The sequence below is a fragment of the Zingiber officinale genome, chromosome 9B (assembly GCF_018446385.1).
Source record: "Zingiber officinale cultivar Zhangliang chromosome 9B, Zo_v1.1, whole genome shotgun sequence".
NCBI lineage: Eukaryota > Viridiplantae > Streptophyta > Magnoliopsida > Zingiberales > Zingiberaceae > Zingiber > Zingiber officinale.
In genome coordinates, this window is record NC_056003.1 from 95,032,434 (window position 1) to 95,058,896 (window position 26,463).

Sequence of the window (26,463 nt, forward strand, 5' to 3'; positions counted from 1 at the left end):
TACATATTAAGAGATGATTTATTATTGTAGATTTTTAATTTAGATGAATCTTATCAATTTAAAGGTGGATTCAATCCAAATCAATAATCCTCATATAATGAATCATCCCCTGATTCATAAATTATGGACCAAAAGATTCCTACTTACCCACAACACCTACCCACAACACCATGCTAATAACGTCCGTTGGACAAAGTCGAGCCGATTAGTAAATTGAACCAGAATCGATGAGGAAATATCCTCTTTTATTTACTCCTTCTAAAATATATGAGGTTGTCCTGAAACGATCCTTAAAATAATGATTTCACCTTTACTGTAACAATGTGTCGATGACATGGTAAGATAAAATTAAATACATCTCGCTAATAATAATAATAATAATAATAATAATAATAAAAAACAACCTGCTAATGACTTGCGTCGTGTGATGTCGCATGAATTGGGAGAGGCGTGATCTTGCGCTGGATATGGTAGCTAGGTTCAAGATACCACAAGGTTTCACGTGCAGTTCTAATCATTTCCCGGAGGATGATGAAGACGAGTTCAGAGTTGAATCTTCGTCGTGACTCTATTAAAATAAAAGCTTCATAAGGACTCAGTCAAATGTAGAACTAATTAATGGAAATATATTTCTAATTTATGTCATATTTCCTAATCGCACACCTGAATCGAAATCAGAGGCTGGCACCACTCGCTCGTTCGGTCGTTCCCTTGTTCCCCTCCTCTTTCTCGATCTTTACCTCCTGCAGCACGACTGAGTCCACCGAGGCGTCGCCTGCTCCGGCCACGGCCGCGCACGTCAGCAACTGAGCCCGCCGGGCCTGCGCCTCCCAGTCTGTTGTCCCCACTGCGTGAAGCATGAGTCCGGCGCAGCAGACTTGGGCCGCCAGCAGGCCCGTCCAAAGCCCGACGAAGCCTAAACCAAGCCAGAAGCTGAGACCCACGGCCGCCGGCATGCCGACGAGGTAGAAGGCGCCGAGGTTGACGTGGGCCGCCCGCACCGGCCGCGCACTACCGCGAAGGACCCCGCATGAGACCGTCTGCGGGCAGTTTCCGAGCTCGCAGAGCCCGACGACCGGAAGCGCAGCCGCCGTCAGCCGCAGGATGTCGGCGTCGTCGGTGAACATGCGGCCCCAACGCTCCTGCATCCCGGCGGCAAAACACATGGCCGCGAGTCCCATGACGGCGGCGAAGAGCACGGAGACAGCGGCGGAGACTCGCGCGCGGGATGGGCGGTTGGCGCCGAGCTCGTTGCCGACGCGGGCCGAGACGCCGAATCCGAGGGAGGAAGGGAAGACGTAGACGAGGGCGGTGGTTTGGATGAGGACGCCCATGGAGGCGACAGCGGGGCGGGGGTCGGGGAGGAGGCCGCAGAGGAGGATCATGAACTCGTACCACCACCACTCGAGGCAGACGGAAGCGCAGCTGGGGGCCGCGAGGCGGAGCAGCGGACCCCACCCGGCGAGGCACTCGGCGGTGGCCCCGCGTGGCGCGTGCGGAAGGAGGCAGAGGATCAGAGCAAGATTCGAAACCGCGGCGGCGGTAGCCACGCCCGATGCGCCGAGGCCGAGGCGGGTCACCAGCAGGAAGTTCGCCGGGAGGTGGACAGCCGCAGCAAGGGCGGCGGCGGCTGTGAGCGGCCGCGTGACGCCCTGCGACCGCAGGTAGATACGTATGGGGTGGATGAGCGAGAAAGATAAGAGATCGGGGAGGGAGAATAGGAGGTACTCCTGCGCCGCCGAGGTGATCTCGGGGTCTTGCCCGAGGAAGAGCAGAATGGGCGACATGTGGAGCCAGAGCAGAGCGATGGGCATCGAGGAACAGAGGAGGAAGAGTACGGAGCGGTGGAAGGTCAGCGCCAGGACGCGCGGCTGGTTCGCACCGAACGCCTGCGAGCAGAGCGGCTCCATGCCCAGCGAAAGCCCGGAGAGAACAGAGTAGCCGGTGATGTTGGCGAAGGCGACGGCCAGGGAGCCAGCGGCGAGCGGCAGGTCGCCCAGCGAACCCAGGAAGAGCATCGAGACTACGGAACGCAAGTAGACAAGCAACGCCGTCACCGCAATGGGGAAGGAAAGCCGGAAAAGCGAGGCGGCCTCCTGAAGCGCTTCCGCCGGCGACGGAAGCGGTTTCTCCAGATACTCTGTTGCGGGGAGGGACTTCAAGTTCTTCAACCGCTGCTCTTGGATATTGCAAAGGCCGGATTGTTTGGAAAGACGAAGGAAGGTGAGGTAGAAATGGGCGGGCGACCGAAGAGCATGGCTTTCATCAGTTGAGTCGCCGGCGGCTGTGGTGTTGCACATCGCGGCGGAGGCGACGAATTCGGAATTCAGAAGGCAACAAAAAGTTAAGATGGAATGGAATGGAAGCTTAATTCTGCACTGCTTTCGTTTCTTCCAGCATTTAATGAGCGGGGGCGCAGCAGAAGCGTCGGTTCTTCTTGGGCATTAAATATTGAAAGATTGGCGTCGCTTCCAGCCTTCAAATTCTTGTTTATCCTGCTGCACAATCTCGAATCATGTCTCCTAGAATTTTTTTTTTTTAAAAAAAAAACCATGTGTATTTTTTATTACTCTGTGTTTAAATTCAAATTGTATTAAAATAAATACATAAGAAAGATAAGACCGTTTAATGTTTGTGGAAGTAAATAATTCACTGCCGCCTTCCAAGGAACAGTTTGCATGTCCGTGAGGAGGAAACTGCCTTCTTCCTCATGCACGCAACAGATGTACGTGTTGTATAACCTAAAACACGCAGCTAATAATCTTCATCATATCTCTCACATTAAATTTTCTTCGTTCAGAGGAGCCTGCTGGCACGCAATCCTCGCACGCTCTCATGGCGTATATATGTGGGACTGTAAGCCGGCAGTTACAGCGGTGACATCAGAGTTGGGTAGGCGTATCTGCTTGTTTAGGTGCATTATGATGCCATGTAGGGTTTGGCAACCCTAGAGAGCTAACAGGCCTTGATTCACAGAATGCATTATGATGATGCACAGGAAAGATTGTACACGTAATTTATTAGTGAAACAGAATAAAAAGAGCAAATGGCCCCCAGTCTCATTGGGAAAGGGAAGAGAAGGAAAAGATTAAAAAATAAAATAAAATTGGTGATGGACCCTCCATCGCTTGAATCGATGACGAACTAGAGGATGCCAATCAGTATTGTTTGGATCTAACCTATAGAAACAAATAATCCACTGTTGTTTCGACCAAAGTATACATAGCTCTACTTAAACAAAGGGAACCCTATCCTCACCTAAAGCCTAGATGGAGATCCTTGGTCTAAAATCTAGAAGTTGGATATTTTTACCCCTTCTCGATATAAGACAAATACAAACAGCAAACAAAAGGCCTTTCCTTCACAGCAATCTTGCTTCAGCAATTCCACCATTGTCGGTTGATCCGCCTTCCTACACAAGCGTGTCTCATTTAGCCAAACTGCATCGAGTCTAGTAAGCTTACCGTGAACTGCACATTCATAGAATTTGATATGCTGATTCTGTTTAAGTATCCATCGCATGAATTGATTGCCTATCCCAAAACTTTAAGCTGTAGTAGTCAGACTTAACCTGCCACAGAAGTGGAAAAACAATATAAGGCTCTCAGTATAAAGAAAACAGATGTTAACATTTCTCAAGCGGCGTGCAGGGTTACGATATCCATGCCTTAATGCAGACTTCTGAGGAGCATCAGTAGACACTCCGTGTGATTTAATTGCTACTCTGACCGTGATGTTTGGCTTAGAAAAATATAAAAAGAAAGTAAAGGATGAACATTTCAGCAATAAAATGAAATTGTGCTCATCAGATAATACGAAGACAAGAAACAAAAAGCAATACCTCCAACTCATCTGCCATACTATCTTGTGCAGGTTCATTCACAATCTGGTCCGACCCTACACTTGTAAACTGTCTCCCATCTTGCAATATTTGACTCTCATCTGCAATTTTGCTATCACATCCAACAGATTGCTGCAGAACCAACTGTTTCTTAGTCTCTAGATCAGATGTCACAATTCTAGTGGAAGCTCCTTCACATTCGAGGCATGAAGTTCCATTTGCCAACTTCTTGCTGTAGTTCTCATAAGATCTTACCACTGCACCATCCATTATGCTCCTGACTGCCGTCAAATCCTTGAAACTGTTAGTGCTACAGGTTACCGTATTGTCAGGATCACTAAGAACTGCACATTTTGTTCTACCTGACATCCTTTTGTAATCTTTAACTGAGAAACATACCTGACTGCTGCAATTGCCTGCCCGGACCAACATGATCCTCATGGTAACCTAACATATTGTCATTCTGATTCACTTTAACTACATGATCTCTTCCATCAATTGTGTGGTCATGTTTTGGGTTAATTGATGCCATTTTACTAGGTCCAGCACACAAGCAACTAGTTTCAATTTTCATCTTAGGTTGTTGTACAGAATCACCACCCATCCGCTTACAAGTGTATTCACCTTGGGCATCTGTTCTACTCTGACTTTGATTCTCTTCTATGCTCACAGGATCTTGTCCATCCGATTTTAGAGACTTTTCCTTTTCTGGGCTAATTGAAGCACGTTTATCTGGGATAGCACCTAAGCATTCAGCGTCAACTTTCCTCTTACGTCGCCGCTCTGAGGATCCACCTTGGCATTCCTCTTCACTCATAGTTTTATCAACGCGCTGCAGGAACATTGGTCTCGATGGGCAAGGCCTCTTATAGCCATCAGGAAACACATAAGAAGGTACTTGCTTCCTTCGTACATGAGATACATATATTTCCATCCCAGGTTTCCAGAACATATACATATTCACTTCATGCCTGAACTCATCAACAGTACCACGAATATCAAACTGTTGACCTTCTTGTATGTTAACCCCTTGTTTCCTTTGCAATCCCATGAAGAAAGCACAATGTGAGCACTGTTTGGATGGATCAACGTACTCGTTTGGGTATGGATGGCACTGCAGCATACCATAAGTATCACGCTCAATCTGTACAAAGATGAGAAATGTTTAAGTAGTTGCATTCTAAGCATAAAAAGAAGAAAAAAAAATTGGTAAAATTAGTATTTTAAAATGCTAAAACCTTGAGCGTCAACTGCCTAAGACGAGATTCTATCCAACCCTTCCACAGTCTTAGATCCTCAGCATCAGCAGCAACAATGTCGACCTGGAGATAATTTTTGTATGCCTCAAAGAAACGGTAAGGTTCAAACAGAGCAGTCCAGCAAGCCTTATTCAACTCAATTTCCTGCAAGCATGAAAAAAGGGAAATACAACAGATATTGGTTCCAAATAATAACTAAAAGTAACAAAGTAAAATACAGACCTCACAGATCTTGTTGCCCATTTGAAATTGTTCCATCATGACCCTCAATGTGCTTGTTGATACATTGTAGCTAGAGTTCATGCATGGATATGCCGGTGTAATAATAGGCATGTGGTGAGTCCGATCTCGTGGGTTCTTGCGTGGATCCCAAACTGGAAAGCCAAGCTCATTTTCTTCAATAGCACACAACATCACTGGATTTGGCCAACGCCACTGTGTATAAACTCTGAAAAATCGGGAAATTAGCATACTGGGCACAGCATTAGGGTAAAGTTGGCAGACCCGAGCAACCAACAGTGCCCAGTTAACACCCCCAAGAAATCCAGTGACCTGAAAATGAAAGGAAGAACACACATGATCTTGAGATACTAAATCACAACAATTTGAAGAGATTCAGTTACAGAACAAATAAACATAGTCTTACATTGGAATAAACACCGCGTCTATTCGCCCAAAATTTTATACATCTGAGAGTGGTTCGAAAATTCTATGAAAAATATAACTTTAGTATCCATATAAATGCATAATAAATTGCTAAACACAAAAAAATGTAATATAAAAACTAACCACTACATTTGGCACCAGACGTAAGATTTGGTCTGCTCCCCTGCAGCCATTAAGACTTCTGACAGTTGCCTCATCAACATCATAAAGCACAGACCCATTTGAAATATCAAGATCCTTCATAAAATGTTTACAGTAGATATGTTAAGCATAAGCCCAAATATTACAATGTAAAAAATTTTAGGAGTTTAAAGTCCATGTGATCATAAGACTTGAGGAGAGAAAATATAACAAAACAAAGAACTGCAAGCATTTGAAATTTATTTAAGCACATGACTGGCTGGTCACTTTATTCATTACACTATTAATCTTGAAATACCGCATTAAGTAAACAATAAATTCAGTTAACAATAACCAAACAAGAATGAACTTCATGTCTATCCATATTCATTGTGTCTACTAATATGCAGACTTTACATGCTAGCAAAAGGACACAAGCTGTGAAACTAAGTAACAGTGTCAGTAAAAGGCTACAAGCTGTTAAACTTAGGTGTAATTAAAAAAGGATCTCCCGACATAATCTAAGAGAACCTCCAAGCATGGAAATGTAAAAAATAATATAAAAAGAATCAGGACCAAATTTTCCTGGTAATGCATGTTGTTGGCACAAGCACTACCACATCATGATTAGGCATAGGCATACATCTGCAGTGAAGATAAAAGGAGGTTCCAAAATAGGTGAGAGGGCATCAAGTATCTAGATAAATAATCACACAACCCACCAAAACAGTGTTGTGATATCAAAAGATGACATGTGGAAAGATACATGTGACTCACAATAATTATTGATACAACTAGATATCAGGTCTGTGAAATGAAGAAACACACAAAGATGAACAAATATGGGCATATGAATGATTTTGAATGTGTGGATCGCAATGTGTGGTCAGACAGGTAGAGTAGTGAACAAGAAACTAGGGCAGCTATAGATAAGGGAAGGGAGGAATTTGTGTAAAGGGAAAGATATCAAGGGATATTTACACTCTGATCACTGGTGCTTTTGATGGATTTCAGTCTATTGTTATATCTAGTCTAAAAAGATACTTATTAATTCCATGGAATTAAACCAAGGATCAGCAATGAGCAGGTATAGCACAAAGTAAGTGATAGAAACAACTTCCTCCTCAGGGGTAATAAAACCAATCATACAAATGCCATATTTTAATTGACAGTTCCTAGCTATTTATGGACAACTCAGAGGGTAGGCAAACTGGATAGGGCAAACAGATAAAAAGAAACTGAACTAGTAAAGCATATAAACACTGAAACAAGAAAGTGTTGAAGGGTGGAAAAAATCCATTGACGCCTAAAATACCCAACTTTCACAATAACATGCATACCTGTGGAACAACTAACTGTGATATACTAGCATAGAGTAAATCGATGGGTATTTCCCGGAACTTAAATTTGAGGACTGGAACATGAGCATCAGGAACTGGATGTAGTTCAGAGACTTCCTCCATTTCAGCCAATATATCATGGAAAATAATAAAGAAATCCTCCTGCAAAAAGCAGGGATTAAGTATATAAATTTAGCAATACAATAAATAAAAAAAAAAACAGAACCTCTCGGTTAACATAGGAAGGTCCAACACATAAAGTGTCAACATCAGCCCCTGGTCCATGAACCTGCCACCAGCGAAAGCAATTTTAGCTTGCTAATAATTAACATGAATCTTGAGTAACATTATCAGATGCCAAAAAATTACGTGTGGAGAGGGAGGGAGAGAGAGACACTATTTGTAAGGGCACACTAGATAAAATCTTATAAGCTTGCATACTCAAATGAAAATGAATACATGACTAGTTCACAAAGAAGGCATATAACCAACAAAACGTACATACAGGAATATACTCAGTCATTGCAACCATTGCTGTTAAGGTTATGATTCTGATCTAGATCATTCCTAGACGTTCCAAATGCTAAGTAGAACCTGTAAAAAAGGCCAGTCCGGTGCACGAAGCTCCCACTAATGCGGGGTGTCGGGGAAGGGTCTATTGTACGTAGCCTTATCCTGCTTTGCAAGAGGTTATTTCCGAGACTCGAACCCTGACCTCTAGGTCAGGGAACAACAACTTTACCATTACGCCAAGGCTCCCAGAACATGACCATTCTTCAATAGGTGATGGAATATACTTCCATCCATCTAAGTGTTCTAAAAACTCAACCACCATTGAAAGTAAATATAAGTTATTGTCATACCATCTCATAAAATTAATAATTATATGATAATACATTTTAACTTAAATGTCTACTAATTTTCAAAAATTATATCTGTTAAAGGATCTTAGCATCCGATGCTTCGATCTTAAGTATCAGTTACCTAGGTAGAACCTTAATCCTGAAATCCATTTTTACAACTGTACCTTAAAAATGGCAAAATAGATTTTGCATATTAAAAGACCATTTAGTGCAAAATTCAGTTCTGAGAAGTAAAGTTGTGAAAAACAAGCGAAGTGTATAGCGCCAATTAAAAGAATGCAACAAGAAATAACATGACTAACTACACAAGGCAGAACATATACAACTAATTTTCAACCAAGAGATTAGAATTTTATTTACTGGCAAGCAAGATTATAGATAGAGTGCAGTGACAGGAGCTCCACATAGAAGGCAAGGTTTTATGTGCTTAGTCCTCCACAGCCAAATGTGGCAGTTAAAAGATAGCTTAACAATGGCAAGTACTGCATAGGAATCCACTTCCATAATCAAAGTATAATATGTGTGTTCGAATGTGAATACTGTATGGTGCTTGACAAATCAGCCATATATTTTAGCAAATTTCTCAAGTGATATTTGGCATACATTGTTTGATGATTTTACAATGGTTCACTTTAAAAACACTAACTTTAACAAAAGAACATTTATAGAAATCAATTTTCATGAAATTTCCAGAAAAATTACATAACTATAAGACAATCATAAAGTAATGTGATAGAGAGCCTTGTATTTGAACTAAGCAACAAAAATACTGTTGAGAGTTAAACTAGTAGAAGATTTGTGATGCAATGTGAATTTTAAGAACTGAATAACCAGGATTTTTGCAGGCAGTAATAAGAGCCCCATTTTACACTTGTAGTTATTCATCAAGAACAATCATCAAAATGGTTTGTTTTCTAACCTAAAATACACAGCGCACAAAAGCCTAGCATAGAAAACTTAAGTTCAGATTACACACCCTAGTAAAATTACAAACTTCAGGCCTCATACAGCTAGAATGCAAAGTGTTGATAACATACCCCCAATCTATAAGATCCAAACGTGAAAATGACAGCATTTGCTTCTTCAACCATTTGATCAGAATAGCCCCTTTGATGCGTTAATTGTTTCACCCAATTTTTGACAATCTGACAATTTCAAATTAAAAAAAAAGTACAATGCAGCAAATGAGATCAAGAAACGGCAAATAAAAGAATCTGAAACCTTATAAAGCTTAAATTCCAGATATTAACCGTAATTGTTGATGAATAGTAAACAAAATATTTAAGTATGAACCAAGATTAGCAAACAATAGGATTTATACTGTGTTACCTTGTGTGGAAATGCTCGAGGAAAGGTCAGGCTGTGAAAAGAATTCCTCAGCAGACCTTTCCCTCCATTTGATGAAAATGAAGGAAAGAAAAGGGCTATGCAATTCTTTCCCCAATTTTGCATAAAACAAGCAGACAAAATTCTATTCACATCTAATCAGTCAAATGTCAGCTAAATCTGACCCATAGAAAACACATGATACACAAAAAAATCAATTGTGTTGATCATTAATATATCAAATATCAAATTTTTACAATTATTTTGAGAGAGAGAGAGAGAGAGAAACTCCCTTTCTTTCTTTACCTCCAAGGGAACAGTGTGAAAGAAAACTATCTACAGTTTTCCCCCAAGAAAATACAAACTAAGGAATCATTTCCCTACAAATATTTTACCCTACCCTACCTCATTTCCTTAGTTGTTTCCCTCCTAATGAAGAAGGAACCATGACCATATGGCATAAACCATACTAACAAAGATTCTAAACCCCAACAGTAGATGTGTCTTTCCAATACCTAAACAAAAGGACCCAAAACTCACCGCCTTCTAAGCAACTATGATTAACCTTATGTATCCATAATTCCAATATGCATTACATTGAATTGATAACCTGATCATGGTGTTTTATATAGACAATTCATCAAATCTAAAGGAAATTGCAAACTCTGAAAGCTGGTCTGGGTAAATTTACACAAAATTATTGGATGATAAGCGGGCAGATAGCAGTAAAGGGAGGACCAAATTGAAACCAGGAAACACCAACCCAGATTAATCAGGGTTGACACAAGCTTGCCTTGGTATTGTTCAAAGTCAACCAATTTGGCACGTGTCGCAATCTATTTACCATCTGATAGGAAAAGCATTAACAGTCAGCTCAATTGAACTCTCAGCAACTCAAATGCACTAGATCAAATTCGCTGCTAGTTTGACTGATTTAGGTTGCTACTGAACTGAACTGAAATCCATAGTGTGTCATCTCTAAGACTCTAACAATACCTGACAGAAAACCTGCACTGACCATGTGAAACCAGATTTGAACATTTCTTGGAATTTAGATACAACAAAAAGTGGGCCTATTCAGGCAAGAAGATAAGCCGCACACCAAGTCCAAGTCAAGTAAGCTATTCAGAAAATTTTAAAGAGACAAAAAATAATGGGAAAACATTATCAAATAGAATTATTGGCCAATTTATCATTATCACCAAGTTCACATTTGTGAATAATTAAATAGTAAATACTAGAAAAATAGGGCAGATCCAACAGACAAATTCTCAGTACATTTTATATAATACTGCATTCCACATAGAAAGAAGTATCCAGAAAATATGAGCAACTAACAGATGAAACAAGCAGTTCCCTAATGAAATAGATTGAAAATATTTATTCACATGATAAATAGGCTAATCTTTCAGAAAACAAATTAAAAAACTACCTTATCCAGTTCTTCTAATACTTCCTCCCTCTTGGTAGATTCTTCCTTGCTCTCATAAAGTCCAGCATCAACCAAGAGCTTTTGGTAGACCAAAATAAACATTTGACAAATTAGGGTTGATAATTAGATGCAGCATGGGAGGGCTGAGGAGATCAATAATGTAGTCTGATAATGGAACAAAAAACAACAAGCATACCCTTTCAAGTTCAACAGTCCTCTTGAGATCAGCCTCAGTAGGTCCAGCAGTCGAGATTGGCTTTGTTATACCATACTGTATTGGGAAAGGTGGAGGTGCACTACCCATTTCTGAAGAACTACCCATGAACAAAATGAAAGAGATATTCACTAGACGAACGTTGGGTCTAGCGGGAGGAGGCCTTCCAGATGGTAATACTCAAGCAGCCCTAATTATCAGACAGCGATGAAACTAATCCTAAACGGCGCCTAGAAAAAAAAAGTAGGGAAAAAAAGGGATGTTCACTCTTTTAGAGAGATCACGGAGAAGCAGATGCTAACACAACACGGATAAAGCTAAAACCCTAAAGACACCCAACAAAGTGATTGTTCAAACAAAAACGTCATCAGAATAGATAAATTAAAGCCTTGATCCAACAGAGAGACAATACGAGTAAGACTTCCAGCAATCGATTACGAGCGCAATTCACCCGGAAGTGAGCTTCCAACCAGCATACAAGAGACCAAAGACCCCTTTCTTCACCTTTTTTTTTCTTTTTTTTCTTTACATCCTAAACTAGAACCTACAGAGTGGAAACGAAGAAAAGGCCTTTGAAAGGAAAGGGTCACTGACAGCCACGAAATCGGGATGCAAACGAAATTACCCTAGAAAAACAAACTCCAGACGACAAACACTAGAAAAAAACGAAATTTTCTTTCTTATCCCACAGAAACAATTAGACCGAATTGGGGACGGAACCACAGAAAAGAAAAGACAGGCCTAAACGGCAGATCAAACCCTAGAGTTTACTGAATCACGTCGACTCCTATGACCCGGTACGGCAGCGGCGAGGCGGTGAAACCTCAAATGCAGGCGTTGGGGCCTTCTCCTCGTCCAGAAGCAGAGGTGGAAAACGCAGCGGAGGCAAATCTAAGCGAGAGGGAGCGACACCATAGCGGCGGCCCACGATGATTGAAAAAACCAGATCTTAAAGGAAGTCGAAGGAGACAGGACAGGGATCGACCTCCACGCGGTGTCCCGTACCGGAAATTCAACGCGGTGTCGAGGTCGATCGCCGGAAAGCAAAGGGGGAAAAAAAGAGGAAGGCGTTGGTTGCGGCGTTGTTTCACGAAGACACGGAAATCAAGCCTTTTCTTCGTTAGATTTGGTGGCGGAAGGAAAGCACGAATAATGAATGAGGCCGTCGGATCTATCCTGATCGACGGCCCAGATACCCCTGGTGACGGCGAAATTATATAAACGATTAATATTAAATCGAAAGAACCCACTTTTTTTAATTAATTTGCATCATATTAATAGAAAATGCTATTTCCATTTTTATTCGTCAAATAAGAATTTAAGAATTAACATTTTAGTAATTGTCCGGAATCTTTGCAACCGTTGGATCTGCCGTCAAATTAATAAGGCAATAAATAAAGTGATGCAATATTTAATTAATTAGTGTCGATTTTTTAAAAAAATTATCTTGATATTTTTTTTAGTTAGTGCTAGATTTTCAATTTACGCTAATTAATTTTGAGTCCTACAATAATACCGTCAATTTATCCATTAATTTAAATAATTTATTTAAATTAAGATTTGAGCATATATTTGAGAAATTAAGAATGCACTCTATCGTAGTACCATTGCCCAATTGCCCGGGCAGAGTGCAGATGTTTTAAACTATAACAACTGATATTTATTTGGTTTCCATTTATGTAATCCAAAGAGATTTTCCACCTTTGGAATGTTTCCAAATGATATTAAATTTAACACATTATTTAGAGTTTGATGTCAAATTAAACATTCCATTAGTTAATTTTACGTATGTATAAATAATATGTTATGCGCACTGTAACATAATTTTTATAAATAATTATTATCTTGATCATGGAAAGCCAACGAGGGTTTCCACCTTTTCCATGTGAAAGTCATGATCCATTCACACTTGTTACGTGAAAGATTCATCAAAGCCATAGGGATATTGGAGTTGTTATACTATTGGAATTATCTACACGACTACACTATTGTACTATGCCTCCTTTGTTTTTGTAATTTTGTAAACAAAAGGTTGATTTTAAAAAATATTTCTATTTTAATAATTAAACTCTCACAAGAATTAAATTATAAATTATAAAATTTATAATTATTTTGAATCAGGATTGATTGCATAGCATAAACCGATAAGGCGATCCCTTGTATCACTAGCTCAGGTGATGTTACAAGCAATACAACTGACTAGGACAGCCAGATTGGAAAAGAACAGTTCACTCATTCCACTTCTGCATTCATACAACTGTCAAAAAAAAAAACAAAAAAAAAAGAAGAAGATGAACTACCCAATAATCTGGAATTAAAGGTAGCATTATAATTCTACCAGTGGAGAGTGCCTTTCAATTACCCAGTTCATCATACCTGTGTCTCAGCCTTCTGTCACTCCCAGTCCCCACATGTGCATCAGTTGCAGGCTTTGAGCATCAAATTACTATGATATTTTGCTATGCTTCTTCATTAGAGTACATAAAGATGACAGCAAATTCTCCTCGATGCAGGATCATCTGCAAAAGAAAAAAGAAAAATGAAAAATGAAAACAGAGATCAGGCATAAACAATGGAGAATATTCTCCATAGCATTGGTTAGAAGGGGTATGGCTAGGAGTTCTCAAGCAGACACAGAGTTCCTTCTATAATTTTGTGTATAAGAAGAGCTAGAGGTATGACTGTCCATTCAACTTTTTTAAAGTATTCAACTGGCTTTGTTAATCTTTTCAGTGGGAGGAGCATCCAAGGAAAATTAGCAAGGGCAAGCTCCATCATTCAGAGGGATAAATGTTTACATGGAGTGGGAGTAAAGTAAAAGGACAGCATAAAGAGCACAGGAAAGAACGAATACTACAGTAAAAATCTAAAGCATATTTGAGCCAATGAAGTGCAACATCTCCTTTTAAGGCATAAAGGAGAGAGCTCATGCCTCCACGAGTATAACAATCATGGCACCCAATAAACACAAACAAAAGGCTTTGTTGAGTACAAAAGAGACTCACAATTATAGGCAAAACAAGTGGGGACGACCAATAAAAAAAAAAATGCTTGGACTAATGTTGTGACACAATTCAAACTGGTTAGATGGTTAGTGACAAAGTAGGAAGTATAATGGCTCCAAACTGAGTTTAACTAACAATACAAAAGGAATGCATGATTGAGGTTGGAAGTGTCCAAAGCGCTCTGCCAAAGATAGTGATCTCATGCTCATTTGGCTCTTCAAGGAAGAAAAGTACAAATGAGTTGGATATTAGCAACTCCATTAGTATACAACAAAAAAAAGTGGTCCTGGATTAAGAAAGGTACATGATAGATATTCATATGGTAAGCACAAATTCTTACTGAAATTTAAGCAGACAGAATAGTAGACAGGGTAACTCTAAACTTCAATAGCTAGCCATCAACTTCGTCTCCTTTGCCAACCTTAAATTTCAAGGTGTATTCTAGATCATTGCACCAACTAACTATCAAACACTTTCTAATAGCAGGGTGCTTCAGATGAACAAATATGGAGAGAAATGGCACAAAATTAAGAGGGAAAGAACCTTACACAGGCCAACAGTAGGCTCAATGCAGTCCAAGCATGCTCCTTGTCATGTAGTGGGAAGGTATTTGCCTCCCCCCGTTAGTAGAAACTCCATTCCTCCGGCTATTTCGCATTGGTGGCAAGTAAAACCTGAGCATACCATTGTCGAGACGGTTGGGGGAGTACCTAGCACTTCTGTTCCTTTCCAAAACAAAGTCATCTCTTCTATTCTTATAATAATGGCTGCCAAATTTTGAGCTGTTCTTCTTCGTGCCCCCATATCCAGCATTGCCACTGAAAGAATGCCTAGAGCTTATGCTGCTGTTACTACGCAGCATCCTATTATTGAAGCTACTGGACCTCAACTCTGGCCAGGACTCCGACAAAGATCTCTCGACTATATTGGCTTCTCCTCTGCTACTGCTTCTTCGCTGAATGAGCCCCCAAATGTTCCATGCTTTGCTCCACCTCCGAGATTTCTTGGCAGAAGCACCTCTTTGATCCTTGAAGGCTGATTCGAAGCTTCCCAGGTAGTCATCCCTGAGAGAATTTGAGCTCCAATCTTTGACATCCCGGTCAAGCAACGTAGTGGGGTTACACTGGAAGAAATCCATGCCACCAGCAGGGGATAACTTCCCATTAGGGACAGGTTTGGACTCAGTAGGCTCGACAGGCTGCTCCCGGATAGAGGCTGATCGGTCCAGGCTATGCCGTCGCCGGCTGGACGAATCCAAGTAGTAGTCCCGAGTCTGCAACGAACCACCGGGAACGGTTGTGTCCTCCTCGACGGGGATCAGATAGTCCGATCGCGGCACAGCTTGAGTGGGGGCGTCCTCGACGACTGAGAGAATGGGAGGGAGACGAGGGAACACTGATCGCCCTCCGATGAGGTAACCGTCCCAGGATGCCCTCGGCTCGTCCCAGGAGAACCTCGGGTCCTCGAAGGACATGCGGCCGGCATCCAGCGAGAATCGAGGGTCAGTGTCGCATGATCTCCTGCCGGAGGCATCCACAGCGACCTCCGACTGCGTGTCCCGGAACCTCCGGGACGCAGTGGGCGCCTTCTCCGCCCGCATTGTGCCATCGCCGCCTTGCTTCTTCAGCTTCTGCTTTCTGCGCCACTTCTGGAGCTTTTTGCTGAACACGGAGGCAGCGAGCCAGAAGCTGCTCGCGATCTCCTTGAAATCCTTGGCCGGCAGTTTCTTCGCCTGATGCTGCTGCTGCTGGGAGTCGAGATCTATATGGTCCTTCATTGGCTTCACCTCAGTCGTTCTCTCTTCTATTTCCGCCTCCTCTTTTCTTTCCTCATTTATCTCCCCCGAGCTTTCGACCACCAGGACCACGGGATCGACTGGCGTGATCTCATCATCATTCTCATTTTCCTCTTCTCGTGTTTCAGAGAAAGGAGGGGCAACGCAGGGACCAGGAATCCCTAGGTTTCGGCACTCGACCTCACTAGCTATCACACCACTGGCGACAGCAACGACGGAGACCGGGTGTGAAACGGAGGAGGGAGCAACAGAAGTGTTCTCGGCTACCCGTTGGTGGTCGTCCTGGTTAAACAACGACCACAATGTGCTACGGCCACGAACGTCGCAGGACCTCCGCTGCGGCTCAAAGGCCACCGCAGGCGGCCGCTGGATCGATAACCCTTCACCTCCTCCCCCACGAGCGAAGGAGAAAAACTTGGAGCGGCGAAGGAAGGAGGGCCCGGCGGCTGGCGCGGCGCTGGAGGAGACCTTCTGGAAGACGGATCGGAGAGCGGAGGTGGACTTGCGGCCCGAGGAGGCGGCAGGGGCCTCCAGGCCGGAGAGGCGCTCGCGCAGACAGGAAGCGCAGAAGCCGGTGACAGTCTCACCCGGGTGAAGGTCGCAGGTGGAGGACGGCAGGCGGCGCTGTGGCTGCAGCAACTGGTGGTGGTGGAGCACTTCCCTCTCGATCTCGGCCGTCATAGGAGCCTCGCGTCCCCGTCCCCGCCCCTACACTCAATGAACCGAGGCTTCTCGGCTGCTTCCTTCTTGCGGCGTTGGCCAAAGCTGACCCAGTACTGTCGCTACAGCACCCACCAGTCGCCTCCTCGCCAATGGAGCAAGCCGTGCCGTTGCAATGACAGAAGCAGGAGAGCACAAGCGAGTCGCAGAGAAGGATTTGGTGGTTTGATGAAGGAGACGACAGTAAAAGCAGACACAAAAGCAACAAAAATTGGATTACAAAGGAGAAAAAGTAAAAGCGATCAGGCTCCCTCCTACCACTTTATCCCCTCTCTTTCCTTTTCTTTCTCATTTTCCATGCATTTCTTTCGATACAATTTCACCTTTATTTAATAAATTTTTCTAAGAAAGGCACATTACAATTCAGAATTTACTCGGAGGTACACAAAGTTCCAGAAATTCCTCAATCTTCATACGGGTGCATTCTAGAGTCTAGATACCTATTCGTTTCTAGATACATAAAATATCCTTAATATTATAAACTAATGCGGGGTAAATAAGAGTCTTCTTGACAACGGTAAGTTTCTTAGGCTCAATCACTTAGCTTGGTCATCCGAATCGGCCAGGCTAATTCTTTCGACTCAATCACTTAGCTCAATCATAACAGTTTCTTCAACTCAATCACTCAATTTAGTTACTCAGCTCGGACAGGTCAACTCATCTTGCAAGACTCAACCTTACCAACTCTTCCTCCTCCGCTTGATCATGTCGACCATCAGCAACACCGAGCCATACCAAAAGAATAGCCCACGTGAAAGTGGAGGTCAACGGAACATGAGATCACATGACCCATATGAGATAACATGATTAGTATGGCATGATATGACAAGACCCACAGATCAGGGTAATGTGACACCTTCTATACTTATACGAAACGTCTCATTGATAAGGGTACAAAAAAACGTGGGTCTCATCCCTCTTGCAATGGAATATATAAAAGGTAATTCATCTTGACTAATGATGCTTATCAGTAATTATCCTTTTCAGGATTCAATCTCTATCGACTCAGACATAGTCACGGTTAAACTATTCTCTCTCCGATTTCACGGGCATTCAGGAATCATGAGATTGAGTCTTCTTGCACGGATCGACTTATTATTCTCTCTCTCTGACTCCACGAATATTCAGGAGTCTTGAGATTGAGTCTACTATTCTCTCTCGACTCAAATATAATTACGGATCGAGTTATTATTCTCTTTCGATCCAAACATAATCACAGATCAACTTATTATTCCCTTTTGACTTGAACATAATCGAGGATCAAGAATTTGTTCTCCCTATCTAGACGATCATTGGCATTTCATCTCCTCCGCCCCAAGTAAAGTCGTCATGTCAAAGTCTAATATGCTCATCTCATTTCTACCAGTCATATTTCCATTAATAGTGGAAGACTTCCCTGATCTTCGGTGCCAACAGTCTAGTCAATCGGACTTCCGCCTCCTTCAACTATACTTGAGGGGATACTTGTGATACGAAGGTAAATAAGGGTCCATATGGCGAGTCATTAACTTGGTCAATATAGACTCCATAGACACGTCAACTGCCAAGCAAACTCGACTAGCCGAGTCGTTGACCTCTCCCAAGAAGCCTTCCCAACGAATGTTGGTTCTTTCAACTCAATCATTCGGCTCAGTCACTCAGATTAGCGAGGTCAGTCCCTTCAACTCAACCACTCGGCTCAGTCATGTCAATTCCTTCAACTCAATCACTCGGTTTAGTCACTCAGCTCGACCAGGCCAACTCGTCTCGCCAGACTTAGCCTTGCTGACTCTTCCTTCTGTGAAGACCCGATTTTGGACATGATGATGGACACCAGTGGAGATACCTTTGAAGGTTAAGTTAGGTTCGACTCCTAGAAATCTTAATACCATAAAATTGAACCCAAGTTTATGATTACTTTATGTTATGTGTAGGTTTGGATCTTAAGGATTTCGGATGTTGGGTCTAGTTACTCATATGTTTCTTCTATGCTCTTCATCACGATAATTTAATGAGTCACATGTTAATTTTATATGTTTTAAATTTTTATTCTAGTTATATCTATATTTTTCTTGCTTTCTAACAAGATGACTTAGTGAGTCATATGTTAAAATTTTATGCATATGTTTCTTTTAATTTTATCATGATAACATAATAAGTCATGTGTTAATCCTTTTATGTAAATTGGACTTGTTCTACCTATGCCTATGTTTCATGTGCTAAGTTGTAATAGTATGATGACCTTTCACCTAGCCTTTTTAATGGATGAGTTTTTATTTAGCCATGACCTTTCACCTACCCTTTTTAATGGATGACTTTTCATCTAGCCATGACCATTCACCTAGCCTTTTTAATGGATGATTTTTCATCTAGCCATGACCCTTCATCTAGCAATGAACTTTCACCTAACCTTTTTAATGGATGACCCTCCATCTAGTCATGGTTGGTCTATAAATAGCCAAGACATTGTCTCCCAAAGACACACTTGAATCCTTTGAAAAACTTCCTGTCCAAGTGCTGCAGAAATTCATCTAAACCTCATCCATATTTCATGCAAGTTTCTGCCCAAGTTTCGATCAAGAAGTGCAAGTTCAAGTCCCATAAAATTTCTATCCAAAATCGAAGAAGTTTCTGACCAAGTAAGTGGGTTTTTCGTTTCGAGTATAGCTGCGAAATATGTTTACATTTCATCATTTTATATTGCAAATTTGTTTCTTTTTATTCCAAGATACACTATTATGACTCAAGTTAGATATGGTAAAGGGAATTTCCAAAAATATGATAAGATATGACAAGTTATGGCCCTGATGCGGTGGGTAATAATAATCGATATATGACCTCACCCCTTGAGGAATTACATATCGGGGGCTGATCAGTAAAGGGAATTTTCGAAAACATGATAAGATATGACATGTTATAACCTTGATGTGATGGGTAATAATAATCGATATATGACCTTACCCCTTACAGGAATTACATATAGGGGACTGATCAGTAATACCATGGAAAACAAGATGATTAACAATGCTATATTTTCGATTAAGTTATGTTTCTGTCATGAATTCTGAATGTCTTGCTAAAAGTATATATTTTCGATTAAGTTATGTTTCTGTCATGAATTCTGAATGTCTTGCTAAAAGTATATGTTTTCGATTAAGTTATGTTTTTGCCATGTTTTAAGAAATATGTTTCCGTCATGAATTCCGAATGTTTTGCTATATTTTGTATTATGTCGTGCTATGTTCGATCGATCCCACTTACTGAGTGTTTTCCCAAGCACTCACCCCCCCTCCCTCCTCTACTCTCATCCCCATATAAAGACGAGGAACAAGTCGAGAAGGAGGAGCAAGAGATATTCTAGGGCTGGTAATGAAGGCGTGTCCAAGTAATTCGTCATTTTAGTTCATGTTATCTTTATTTGTACGCTTTCACTTTTGGATTGTAAAGACATTATTTTCATTATATTATTACTGGTTTGGTATGCACTTTATGAGGCTTATTGTTTTCGAGTATTTATATTCGTGAGCAACGCCGATGTCACGCGCCTAGATTACAGTGTGTGACATTGAAATGGTATCAGAGCCAAGTTCTAATAAGATTGGGACGTTTGTATGCAAATTTGACGAAGTTGGATTTTAGACAAATGGCTAGTGCCCTCCGAAAATGGCCTAGGAAAAAATCATGGGCCCTTCATCGTGACACATGCCAGTTTTTTACCCAATTCCATCGTTTAGGCCCTTGAAATCACGTTTTTGTCGTTTCAGAAAAGTTTTCGATTACCTATAACTTCTCGTAGGAAAGTCAAAATTAGATTCCGTTAATTGATACTCCTCATTTCTTAAGTAGTTATCTTTGAACTATCATGAACCATTTCGCTTATCCAATTTTAGGAAATGGCTGACAGACCCGTCCAGAACAACCGTAACCCCAATTGTGCCAACCGCAACAACAATGAAGATGCAAACTCTCCCCCAAGAGTTAGCCTACCATCGTAGCAATCACACTGCAAGGGATAGCGACCCCAAGTGCTAACTAGAATCCCAACCGACCACCAGAAGTCCAACCACGTGGCATTAAGTACTACTATGAGTCTCTTCGAAAGAACAGAGCCCCGACATTTGATGGCAACCCTGACCCAGAAGTTGGTCAAAACTAGCTCAAGAATATCAAAACTCAGTTTTGACTACTGGAAATCCTAGAAGTGTTTAAAGTGGACGTCGTGACACCCTTCCTAGAAGATAAGGAATGCAAGTGGTGGGAAATCATTTCACCAGCAATGACTGAAGTTGGACTTGTGACATGGCAATACTTTAAAGAGATGTTCTTGAAGCAGTACTATCCGACTGAGTTCATGTTACAGAAGCTGAGTGAATTTGAAAACTTTACTCAGACTCCGGGTATATCCGTATTGGAGTACACCTCAAAGTTCAACTCGCGGGACCTATGCCTCAACCATCATGGCAGATGACACCCTGAAGCTACATCGCTTCAAGAAGGATTTGAGTAGCCGAATTCAATTAGCATTAGCAATCTACAAGCCAACTAACTTTGCCGATCTGATGGGAGTAGCCATTAGAACTGAAACGGACATCACAGGGCGTGAAGATGAAGGCAAGAACAAGCGACCCCTCGCAAGTCAATCTTCCCCAAGTGAATAAAGGTTAAAACAGCTCAACCTATCAAGTGGCCAGTCCAAAGGACCCTCTTTCACTTTGCCCTCCCAAAGCATTAAGCCATGTCCAACTGTGGGAATGTCGTAGGATCTCCAATGCATGTTTCAACTGTGGGAAGATGGGGCACCGAATTGCGGATTGTCCTGAACCCAAGAAACAAAGGGTGGTATCAAATTCTGTTGCAATCAAGAATAAACCAAAGGAGAATAAGCCCAATGCTCGGGTGTTCGCTATTACTCAAGAAGAGGTGGACAACGCAAGCGATGTGGTGGCAGGTACCATTCTAATCAACAAAATGACTACATATGTATTGTTTGACTATGGTGTCATTCATTCTTTTATATCTAAAAGATTCACTATGAAGTTAGGACTCAGAGTTGAAATACTTAGTGAACTATATAGAGTAGCTATGCCCACTAATAAGGCCATTGAAACTCATAAGTTGCATCAAAGTTGTCAGGTCAGTATTGGTAATCATACATTTGAAGTTGATCTGATTCAACTAAACATGGTTGAGTTCGATGTCATTCTTGAAATTGATTGGTTGGCCAAGAACCACGCATTAGTGGATTGCTACAGGAAGAGCGTCAAACTTCGGACTCCAAGCCAAGAAAAAATCATCTACCATGACAAGGCCAATGAAAAGAGATTTCTCCTGCCCACATCTCAGACTTTGAAAGCCATGAGGAGTGGTGATGGAATCTATCAGCTATGATAAGTGAGGTGGAAGAGAAGACCAAGGCCAGGCTAGAAGAAATTCCAATTGTTCAAGACTTCCCAAATGTATTTTCTGAGGAACTACCTGACATGGTTCCAGACCGTGAATTAGACTTTCAAATTAATTTGGCACAAGGTGCGACACCAATATCAAAGGCACCCTACCGAATGGCCCCGACAGAACTCAAAGAATTAAAAGAACAACTTCAAGAGTTGTTAAATAAAATTCAAATCAAATCGAGCGCATCTCCGTGGGGAGCCCCAATCCTATTTGTGAAGAAGAAAGACGAGAGTATGAGATTGTATATCGATTATCGAGAATTGAATAAAATCATAATCAAGAATAGGTACCCCCTTCCAAGGATAGATGACCTCTTTGACCAACTTAAAGGGGCTACAGTATTCTCCAAACTCGATTTAAGGTCAGGCTATCACCAGCTGAAGGTTAAGGCCGAAGATATACCAAAGACGACTTTCAGAACCAAGTATGGACACTACGAGTTCATGGTAATGCCATTCAGCTTAACCAATGCCCCAATAGCATTCATGGATCTCATGAATAGGATGTTCAGACCATATCTTGATAAATTTGTGGTGGTGTTTATCGACGGCATCCTCGTATATTCACCTAGTGAAGAAAATCACAAAGAGCACCTTTACCTTACCCTCCAGACACTGAGAGATAAGAAACTATATGCCAAATTCAAGAAGTATGAATTTTGGTTAAAAAGTGTCACCTTCTTGGGTCACATAATCTCTGAAGCAGACATTTTTGTAGACCCCAAGAAAGTGGAAGCAATTTTAGACTGGCTAAGACCAAAGACAATAACAGAGATTCGAATCTTTTTGGGGCTAGCTGGCTATTATCGAAAACTTGTTTAAGGATTTTCCTCGATAGCTATACCTCTCACCAAACTCACACAAAAGAACTCCAAATTTAATCGGAGTGAAGAATGTGAGAAGAGTTTTGTAACCTTGAAGAAAAAGCTTACATCTACACCAGTACTAGTACTACCGGCAGAGGATAAGGATCTCATTATTTACAATGATGCATCAAAAGGAGGTTTGGGGCGCATCCTCATGTAAGAGAGAAGAGTTATTGCTTACGCTTCACGACAACTAAAACTATACGAGCAAAACTATTCAACACATGATCTCGAACTAGCTGCAATAGTATTCACGCTAAAAATTTAGAGACCCTACCTATGTGGTACCAGGTGAGAAGTATTTATAGATCATCAGAGTCTCAAGTATTTATTTATGCAGAAAGAATTAAACATGAGTCAACAATGATGGGTTAAGCTCTTAAAAGATTATGACTTAATAATAAACTACCACATAGACAAAGCAAATAAGGTAGTTGATGCATTAAGTCGAAAGAGCATGGGCAAGACAGTTTTAGCATCGCTCTCAGCACAACCATGCTTTCGAGAAATAATCAAGTTGAAGCAGAAGCAAGATCCGACGTTGGAAAGACTTACAGAGTAGATCAAAAAAGGAAAAGCTCCTGATCTTCAAATAAATGATAGCGGGATCTTATGGATGAAAGGAAGGTTGTGGGTGCCTGACATTGATAATCTTCGACAAGAAGTAATGTCTGAGGCCCACAAATCAAAATTCTCGGTCCACCCTGGCAGTATAAAGATGTATAGCTATTTAAAGAAGAACTTCTGGTGGAGCGGAATGAAGAAGGATGTCGGGGAATTCATATCTAGGTGCCTAGTAAGCCAACAGTCAAAGCAAAACACCAACAACCTGGAGAACTTCTTCAACCTTTAGAGATTCCAGAGTAGAAATGGGAGTACATTTCTATGGACTTTGTGGTGGGATTGTCAAAGGCAAGACAAAGTCATGATGGGATATGGGTAGTGGTGGATAGACTCACAAATCTGCACACTTCCTACCCGTTCGCATGAATTACAATCTGGATAAGTTGGCTACTCTATACATGGGCAACATTGTGCAGCGACATGGAGTTCCGACAAACATATTATCCGACAGAGACCCAAGATTTGTGTCCTATTTTTGGCAAAGTTTTCAAAAAGCTATGGGGACTAAGGTCACTCTCAACACGACCTATCACCCTTAGACTAATGGCTAAACTGAGAGGACAATACAGACACTTGAAGACATGCTAAGAGCATGTGCTTTGGACTTCAACAATAATTAGAGTGAGCACCTGCCCTTAATCGAGTTTGCTTATAATAACAGTTATCATGACAGCATTGGAATGACCCCATACGAGGCTCTATATGGGCGCAAGTGTGGGTCACCTCTATATTGGGATGAAGTAGGAAAAAAAGCTATCACTGAACCTGAGCTTATCCAAACCACGGTAGAAAAAGTGACTGTCATTAAGGAACGACTCAAGGCTGCTCAAGATTGACAGAAAAGTTGGCTGATTTAAAAAGAAGACTACTGGAATTCGAAATAGGTGATAAGGCCTATATAAAGGTTTCACCAATGAAGGGAGCAGTTCAATTCAATAAAGCTGAGAAATTGAATCCTAGATATGTAGAGCCTTTCGAAATTTTGGAGAAAGTGGGATCACTAGCTTACATACTGGCATTACCATCGGATATGTCAAGGATTCATAATGTCTTTCATGTCTCCCAACTAAGATGATACTTTGCAGACCTGAGTCATATTCTGGAAACTGGACCACTCCTAGACGAAGGGAACTTGAATGAAGAATTGAAGTATGAAGAAGTTCCCATTCGAATTATTAACACTAAGGATCAAGTACTTAGATGAAGAACCATCCCATACATCAAAGTACAATGGTCCAATCACACTGAAAGGGAAGCTACCTGGGAACCTGAGGAAAAGATGCGCAAGCATTACCCATATCTCTTTGAAGATCAAGCGAGCTCAAGTTTCGAAGATGAAACTTCTAATAAGGAGGGTGGGATGCGAAGACCCAATTTTGGACATGATGATGGACACTAGTGGAGATACCTTTGAAGGTTAAGTTAGGTTCGACTCCTAGAAATCTTAATACCATAAAATTGAACCCAAGTTTATGATTAATTTGTGTCATGTGTAGGTTTGGATCTTAGGGATTTTGGATGTTAGGTCTAGTTACTCATATGTTTCTTCTATGCTCTTCATCATGATAATTTAATGAGTTACATGTTAATTTATATGTTTTAATTTTTATTCTAGTTATATCTATATTTTTCTTGCTTTCTAACAAGATGACTTAGTGAGTCATATGTTAAAATTTTATGCCCATATTTTTTTTTGGTTTTATCATGATAACATAATAAGTCATGTGTTAATCCTTTTATGTAAATTGGACTTGTTCTAGCTATGCCTATGTTTCATGTGCAAAGTTATAATGGTATGATGACCTTTCACCTAGCCTTTTTAATGGATAACTTTTATCTAGCCATGACCTTTCACCTACCCTTTTTAATGGATGACTTTTCATCTAGCCATGACCCTTCATCTAGCAATGACCTTTCACCTAACCTTTTTAATGGATGACCCTCCATCTAGCCATGGTTGGCCTATAAATAGTCAAGACATTGTCTCCCAAAGGCACACTTAAATCCTTTGAAAAACTTACTGTCCAAGTGCTGCAGAAATTCATCCAAACATCATCCACATTTTGTGCAAGTTTCTGCCTAAGTTTCGATCAACAAGTGCAAGTTCAAGTCCCATAAAATTTCTATCCAAAATCGAAGAAGTTTCTGATCAAGTAAGTGGGCTTTTCGTTTCGAGCATAGCTGCGGAATATGTTTACATTTCATCATTTTATATTGCAAATATGTTTCTTTTTATTTCAAGATGTACTGTTATGACTCAAGTTAGATATGGTAAAGGGAATTTCCAAAAATATGATAATATATGACAAGTTATGACCATGATGTGATGGGTAATAATAACCGATATATGACCTCACCCCTTAGAGTAATTACATATAGGGGACTGATCAGTAAAGGGAATTTCCAAAAATATGATAAGATATGACAAGTTATGACCCTGATACGGTGGGTACTAATAACCGATATATGACCTCACTCCTTAGAGGAATTACATATAGGGGACTGATCAGTAATACCATAAAAATAAGATGATTAACAGTGCTATGTTTTCGATTAAGTTATGTTTCTGTCATGAATTTTGAATGTCTTGCTAAAAGTATATGTTTTCGATTAAATTATGTTTTTATCATGAATTCTAAATATCTTGCTAAAAGTATATGTTTTTGATTAAGTTATATTTTTGTCATGAATTCTGAATGTCTTGCTAAAAGTATATGTTTACGATTAAGTTATGTTTTTGCCATGTTTCAAGAAATATGTTTTCGTCATGAATTCTGAATGTCTTGCTATGTTTTGTATTTTGTCGTGCTATGTTCGATCGATCCCACTTACTGAGTATTTTTCCAAGCACTCAGCCCCCCTTACTCCCATCCCCAGATAAAGACGCGGAACAAGTCGAGAAGGAGGAGCAAGAGATGTTTTGGGGTTGGTAATGAAGTCGTGTCCAAGTGATTCGTCCTTTT

At 41.0% G+C, this 26,463-nt stretch overlaps 4 protein-coding genes across 7 annotated transcripts; 1 reads left to right on the forward strand and 3 right to left on the reverse strand.

The window, feature by feature from the left end:
- Window positions 1-258: 258 nt before the first annotated feature.
- LOC122023630 (protein DETOXIFICATION 51-like) lies at window positions 259-2,855 on the reverse strand. The gene is made up of 2 exons (XM_042581856.1): window positions 664-2,855; window positions 259-568 (listed from the first exon to the last, which is right to left on the reverse strand). Exon 1 carries the CDS (start codon window positions 2,298-2,300, stop codon window positions 675-677), a length of 1,626 nt encoding a protein of 541 aa, XP_042437790.1. The 5' UTR covers window positions 2,301-2,855; the 3' UTR covers window positions 259-568; window positions 664-674.
- Window positions 2,856-2,991: 136 nt separating this feature from the next.
- On the reverse strand, window positions 2,992-12,166 carry LOC122023629 (nuclear poly(A) polymerase 4-like). Of its 2 annotated transcripts, XM_042581854.1 has the most exons (13): window positions 11,044-12,165; window positions 10,848-10,925; window positions 9,127-9,234; window positions 7,453-7,515; window positions 7,227-7,388; window positions 5,890-6,003; window positions 5,747-5,809; window positions 5,323-5,652; window positions 5,080-5,244; window positions 4,241-4,985; window positions 3,842-4,122; window positions 3,668-3,741; window positions 2,992-3,571 (listed from the first exon to the last, which is right to left on the reverse strand). In XM_042581854.1, the coding sequence occupies exons 1-13, from the start codon at window positions 11,167-11,169 to the stop codon at window positions 3,547-3,549; spliced, it is 2,334 nt and encodes a 777-aa protein (XP_042437788.1). In that variant the 5' UTR covers window positions 11,170-12,165; the 3' UTR covers window positions 2,992-3,546. The 2 variants fall into 2 exon arrangements, with proteins under 2 accessions (XP_042437788.1, XP_042437789.1); XM_042581855.1 differs by lacking the exon at window positions 3,668-3,741 and having other exon boundaries at window positions 11,044-12,166.
- Window positions 12,167-13,193: 1,027 nt separating this feature from the next.
- LOC122024930 (protein OCTOPUS-like) lies at window positions 13,194-16,883 on the reverse strand. 3 transcript variants are annotated; one of them, XR_006123538.1, is made up of 3 exons: window positions 14,615-16,883; window positions 13,438-13,580; window positions 13,194-13,318 (listed from the first exon to the last, which is right to left on the reverse strand). XR_006123538.1 is itself a non-coding variant. In XM_042583668.1 (2 exons), exon 1 carries the CDS (start codon window positions 16,540-16,542, stop codon window positions 14,632-14,634), a length of 1,911 nt encoding a protein of 636 aa, XP_042439602.1. In that variant the 5' UTR covers window positions 16,543-16,883; the 3' UTR covers window positions 13,194-13,580; window positions 14,615-14,631. The 3 variants fall into 3 exon arrangements, 2 of the variants coding, with proteins under 2 accessions (XP_042439602.1, XP_042439603.1); XM_042583668.1 differs by having other exon boundaries at window positions 13,194-13,580; XM_042583669.1 differs by having other exon boundaries at window positions 13,194-13,580; window positions 14,610-16,883.
- Window positions 16,884-21,351: 4,468 nt separating this feature from the next.
- LOC122023179 lies at window positions 21,352-21,948 on the forward strand. Its single transcript, XM_042581263.1, has 2 exons — window positions 21,352-21,508; window positions 21,602-21,948. Exons 1-2 carry the CDS (start codon window positions 21,352-21,354, stop codon window positions 21,946-21,948), a joined length of 504 nt encoding a protein of 167 aa, XP_042437197.1.
- The last annotated feature ends 4,515 nt before the right edge of the window (window positions 21,949-26,463 follow it).

What these genes read in the sequence shown, in the direction of transcription:
- LOC122024930 (XM_042583668.1), bottom strand. Translation starts at nt 16,542, where the DNA reads ATGACGGCCGAGATCGAGAGGGAAGTGCTCCACCACCACCAGTTGCTG.
- LOC122023630 (XM_042581856.1), bottom strand. Translation starts at nt 2,300, where the DNA reads ATGTGCAACACCACAGCCGCCGGCGACTCAACTGATGAAAGCCATGCT.
- LOC122023629 (XM_042581854.1), bottom strand. Translation starts at nt 11,169, where the DNA reads ATGGGTAGTTCTTCAGAAATGGGTAGTGCACCTCCACCTTTCCCAATA. An exon ending in TGGGCAACAAGATCTGTGAG is followed by an intron (nt 5,245 to 5,322) that starts GTCTGTATTTTA and finishes TCATGCTTGCAG; the next exon opens with GAAATTGAGTTGAATAAGGC. An exon ending in CAGGCAATTGCAGCAGTCAG is followed by an intron (nt 4,123 to 4,240) that starts GTATGTTTCTCA and finishes ATTTGACGGCAG; the next exon opens with TCAGGAGCATAATGGATGGT.
- LOC122023179 (XM_042581263.1), top strand. Translation starts at nt 21,352, where the DNA reads ATGGGGCACCGAATTGCGGATTGTCCTGAACCCAAGAAACAAAGGGTG. An exon ending in CGCAAGCGATGTGGTGGCAG is followed by an intron (nt 21,509 to 21,601) that starts GTACCATTCTAA and finishes CTATGAAGTTAG; the next exon opens with GACTCAGAGTTGAAATACTT.